Source organism: Lissotriton helveticus, chromosome 2_1 (assembly GCF_964261635.1).
Source record: "Lissotriton helveticus chromosome 2_1, aLisHel1.1, whole genome shotgun sequence".
NCBI classification, from domain to species: domain Eukaryota; kingdom Metazoa; phylum Chordata; class Amphibia; order Caudata; family Salamandridae; genus Lissotriton; species Lissotriton helveticus.
This window is the reverse complement of record NC_136059.1, coordinates 1,389,683,792-1,389,689,185: the sequence shown is the minus strand read 5'-3', so window position 1 is coordinate 1,389,689,185 and position 5,394 is coordinate 1,389,683,792. Positions and strand designations below refer to the sequence as shown.

The 5,394-nt window shown below is 44.9% G+C and overlaps 1 protein-coding gene across 1 annotated transcript; it reads right to left on the bottom strand.

The window, feature by feature from the left end:
- Positions 1-1,966: 1,966 nt before the first annotated feature.
- Positions 1,967-4,113, bottom strand: FOXE1 (forkhead box E1). Its single transcript, XM_078677523.1, has one exon. The coding sequence runs from the start codon at positions 3,669-3,671 to the stop codon at positions 2,550-2,552; it is 1,122 nt and encodes a 373-aa protein (XP_078533649.1). The 5' UTR covers positions 3,672-4,113; the 3' UTR covers positions 1,967-2,549.
- Between the last annotated feature and the right edge of the window lie 1,281 nt (positions 4,114-5,394).

Below are 5,394 nucleotides of genomic sequence, written 5' to 3'. Positions count from 1 at the left end.
ATTGAAGGTATCCCAGCAGTGCTGAGAAGTGTAGGCAAAACAAAAGTCCATGCCTCTGAAACGAACATTACCTTTTCATTTAAAACACAGGTGTCAAATAAACCGATACAATATTCGATATTTGTCACAGTTGTTAGATCATTTAAAAACACATTTAAAGGTGTTTTAAATACGTTTACAGCGATTGTGAGTATACTATATTATACTCAGTATAACAACACCATAAAATTATCGTGTAGAATTGCTTAATCATTTTTAAAAGTCATGACTTTTGCCTTAAGTTAAGCTACAGTGAGCTGCCTCCACTTTTTCTAGGGGTTCATTTGTTACATATACATTGAAAAACAAACATTGTAATTCTGCCCCGATGTTAAAGGTATGTATAGCAATTACCAGCCCCATCGGACTTACAGGGTCGATTGTAACCAAGCCCTGAATGTACAGAACCGCAGCACTAACTGTGTTCTCCATTAAAAACAATGACACACAAGGCCTTCAGCTAAAATAAAGAGAAATAGACAAAAAGCCTTCCAGTGAGAGGCGCCCCACGACCAAATTGCAAACACGCCAAGGAATTCCTAGAACACTATCTCAGAGTTAAACCTCCCTGAAACAGTCACTCCTCACCTAAGAATCCACACCAGGAGAAATGACATTTCACTGACTCAGAACATGCCTGTAAGTAGCTGCACAATGTGCATGACACAGCATGGCAGACTTCTCTTACACAATTTCAAACTTGCACTGTGGTAAATAAAAACCTGAGGCACAGTCAAATGCTCATCAAATACAGACTGAGTCACCACACTTGCGAAATTGAGAAATGGGTACAAAACAACCTCAAAGCGAACAGAATTTGTTGTAAATTGGTCCAGGGAAAAGCGTAAGGTGAGAGACACGTTTTGCTGCACTCAAAGTGCTTCCTTTATGTCAGTGGGGTGTACAAGATGAGCATCCCTCATATTTCTTGTGAATCAGCACTTGTTTTACATCACCAGGCTTTAATCCAGAGCAAGCGAGACAGAGGCAGACAAGGAAGAGGACGGAAGAAGAGAAACATAGGAAAACAGCAACAAATGGAGAAAGCAAACAAGAAAAAGTGCCTGCCAGAGTGAGACAAAGAGACATGTGGAGGGGATTGCGGAAGGAGGCAAACAAGACAAGAGGGCACTGGCAGTCTGGAACCACAGCATTCAGCAACGTTGGTGGTGGGATCCTGACAAAAACGTCGAGCCTTTGTGCATACCTGGTGCGCACACAAACACACACATATATATATATGTCTGTGTGCACACACAAACACACACATATATATATATGTGTGTGTGTGTCTGTGTGCACACACAAACACGCACACATATATATATGTGTGCACACACAAACATACACATGTATGTATGCGCGCACACACAAACTCACATATATATATATATATATATATACACATGTGCGCACACACACACACACACACACACACACACACACACACACACATATATATATAATATGCGCTATACTTGCCAGAACAGAGAAATGGGCCGCAAAATGTGTCTATGCATGACACCAAAGTAACCTGCAGGCACAAAACATGGACTTCGAAACAGCCTGTAAACCGAACCTCACAACAGGTGAGAGTGTGATATTTTCTTAATTCCTGGGATTTAACTTGACTACATTTGTCAGTTCCTGTGTATGTCTTCATTTCCATTTTTGAGAACTCATGCCAGTATCCTGCACATTTTCCCCTGCTTGACTTATGATGTCACTTTGTCAGGGAGTGCTTACATCAACATTCAAATCTAAAAAGACAACACAATAAATAGAATGATAGCAGACAAGGGTGAACGTGAATGGTCATGCTTCCCATACTTCAATGGGAACAATCTTTTCACTCAAAGTTCTAAGTATTGTATGTACTTTAAAAAAAAGTCACTGCTCCCCGTGAAGCTGACAATTGACAACCTGCTCAAAACCAACCATTTATTAGAATTATAAATTTAAAGCTATATGAAACAAGATTAAAATAGTTATAAAAATAACATTTGAAGGTTTGCTTGCTTTGATATTCCATCCCAGTGCTTATGGCGCAAACATTACTTTGCCATTGATGTGGGTGATGACTGCCATAGGAGGTTCAGGCTGACGTGTGCCACCTACCCAGGGATAGTCGAAAATCCAAACCACAACATGAGCACATCAGACCACTTGGATTATTTGCACACCAGGACAATCTATTCTTTCAGTTTTAACTAACAAAAAAACGAACCAGAGGCTTTAGTCTTTACATAGATGGCAACATTCATGTCTCTTAATGTGGGAAAAATGTTGGTCACAGTTGAAGATTTCAACAGTCTTCCTAGAGTCAGTATAAATTATGTACGATTGTTAGTGTCAGTTCTCACATAGGCATTAAACATCCATCTTTGTGATTTGCCCGTTGTGTTTTCACTGTAGTAACTCTTCACAGATTTGATTCAAGTGCTGCTCTGATTGCAGGGGTTCTGTGGTGCACAAGAGTGTCTCAGAACGCGTGGTGTCCCCAAATCTCTTCAAATGGCAGACACAAACCTGTCCATGTTGCTTGTGTAGGAGGTGTGTCTGAGGTAGGGGTTGGCTGTACTCAACTGGGCATTGGTGCTGTTGTACGCAGTCAAGGAGGTGTACTGGCCCGGGGACATCCTCCCGTAGAAGTCCGCGTGGTCATTGCTCACTGAGGGAGAGTTGGGCATGGCCAACCGCCCAGGAGCCCCAAACAACTGGCTGCTGCCCTGTGGATAGGATCCCTGGTTCATGGGCATATGCCCATTGGAGTAGGAGTAGCCGATGGAGTTGGATGGCCTGCTTGTAATGTTGCTCCCACATTGCCCTTGATACCCACTGAAGGTGCAGGAGCTGGGGGAGCTCCTGTCTGGGCTCAGGGGCTTCGAGGGCTGCTGGAGGGTGTCAGGGCCGGCTGGGTGTCCTATCAGTGTGTTTATGCTGAACATCCTCGGCTGGCTTGTGCTGAATCCTGGGGATGGTGCTGGGTAGTACACTGAGTGGTGGGGGGCGAGTGGCTGGCTATAGGTTGGGCTCACCGTCATGTTCTGATACACTGGATTTCCATACGTGGGCCTGGCTACTGCTCCAGGCGGGAAGAGGCCAGGGTCGTGGATGTAGGCTGGATAGGTGGTGAGGTCAGTGCGTTTGAACCTCTTCCTCCGCCTCAGGAAGCTTCCACTGTCGAACATGTCCTCAGCGTTGGGATCCAACGCCCAGTAGTTGCCTTTGCCGGGGCGGCCCGGCTCTCGGGGAATCTTGATGAAGCAGTCGTTGAGGGTGAGATTGTGCCGAATGGAGTTCTGCCACTTCTTGGGGTTGTCCCTGTAGAAGGGGAAGCGCTCAGTGATGAACTTGTAGATGCCGCCGAGGGTGAGCCGGCGCTCTTGGGAGTTGGCGATGGCCATGGCGATGAGGGCGATGTAGCTGTAGGGTGGCTTGCCCCTCTGCAGAGGCCTCTTCCTCCTCCTGCCCTTTGGGGCCTCCTCAGGCTCAGGGTCATTGCCTGGACCATTCACCGTCGGAGAGGCGTCCTTCTCCACCTTCACTGCCATGGCCAGGCTTCCGGGCTGCTGCAAGATGGCACCCGCAGGGGCAGCCCGACAGGGAGACTGCTGGCTTTCTGCCGTCATACCTTTGAGTGGTGGCAAAGAGCAACGTATGCACAGTTACAGTTGGAGGAAACTACACTAGGATTGGCAGTAAGCAACAGAAGCTCTTTTAGTTTCGAAGGAGCGACATCAATGAAGTGGAACTATCTGCAGATATTCACAAAGTGCCTTCCAAGGCTGTTGACGGGACTGTCTACAAATGATATTTGTTCAGACACACGTCTTTGCGAGGCTTTGGACAGTTTTAAGGCCAAATCGTGAACCACATCCAGGTGCCAGGCACGTGTATGTTTTTCCGCTGATGACTGTTGCCTGTTTGAGAAGGAAGCTGCATTTAAGGGCACACAATGTGGTCAACAATACATCCCAGTGGAGGCCTCTCCATTAATGACAGCAAAGCCCGTTCTCATCTGACTGTAGACCCCCACTGCTCAAAATGGAAACTTCAGCCTTGTAGACATGGAGACAGCCTTGTAGACATGGAGACAGAGCTCCAATAGGAAGACATCAATAGGTCAGGCAAGATCCCACTGGTACCAAAAATGCGGTGAGCGTAGGCAGTCTGGAGAAAGATTGCACGAAACAGGCCTAGTCTGGCTCCAGGCCTACTTTTTCGCCACTGTCTGGACTCTAGAAATTACTAGCATCTTGGCCTGTCAGTCACTCTGTCATCTGGACTTCCCACACCTCCTCTTCTTCCAATGCAGGGGAGTCTCTAAAAGTCCTCCAAGAAAGGCACACCTTAAACAAAGAAACAAAGTGTGTTTAGTATATATCCAGATAAGTTCAGCTTGTAGCAGTGCACACTGATGCAAACATGTCGATATAATTGGAACCAATTTCTCTGAAACATTGATAATGGAGGTAAGTTTAAACAACTATAAAATACATTGTTAATACTGCAAAATTGAGTCTTTGTACCGAGGCATTAGGGTGAAGCACTATAGAATTAGGATGAACCATTTCAAAAGTAACAGCAAAGAGTCCTGGGCCTCAGCCAGTAAGCCCAAATGTGGTGCCCACCATTGATGCAAGACACACATCCGTACCACCTTACAATGTGACTTTCCAAGAACTCTCTGCTGTTTGTTACAAATGTCTCTACCCATTAATCTAGTGCCAGAATCTGCCATTCTCATCATCTTTCGATCATTCTCCTCAGGAAGACGCCAAGACAGGTTATTGTAATAGCAACTTCGAGATATTGTGCAAATTTGCAGGAGCTTACTCCAAAAATGTTAGTAAATCCAAGGAAAATATTACAATTTGAACACGATGCATTAAATACTATTTCAGTAAAATCAACATCCGCATCGTGGTTAGTGGGAAAAAAAGTTTGCAGGTGTCATTCATTGTGTGAAGTAAATATTGTCTGGTTAATTAGCTCACAAAAATGGTTATGCGAAATAAAGATCAACGACTCTCCATTTTGCAATCCAGGTTTTCTGCAAGTCCGATTCGTGGGGGGTTTTACACTCTCTAATGTTTATGCAAGAAGAAATATTCCACCAGTGGAGTAATCCAACAAAGATCGACAAATCTTTGCAAGTTTATGGAGGGCAAATTCAGGATCGTCCCATAAATCTCTGGGAGAAATACACATTGTACACACACAAAAATATAATTCTTTGCGTGTTCTGCTCAATGTGGGGGATGCCTGCATCACAGCTCGGCCTAAGATCTGTGTTTATCAGTTAGGCTGCCTTAATGACTAATTAGGACTAGCACATGGGAGGTAGAGTAG

What these genes read in the sequence shown, in the direction of transcription:
- FOXE1 (XM_078677523.1), bottom strand. Translation starts at nt 3,671, where the DNA reads ATGACGGCAGAAAGCCAGCAGTCTCCCTGTCGGGCTGCCCCTGCGGGT.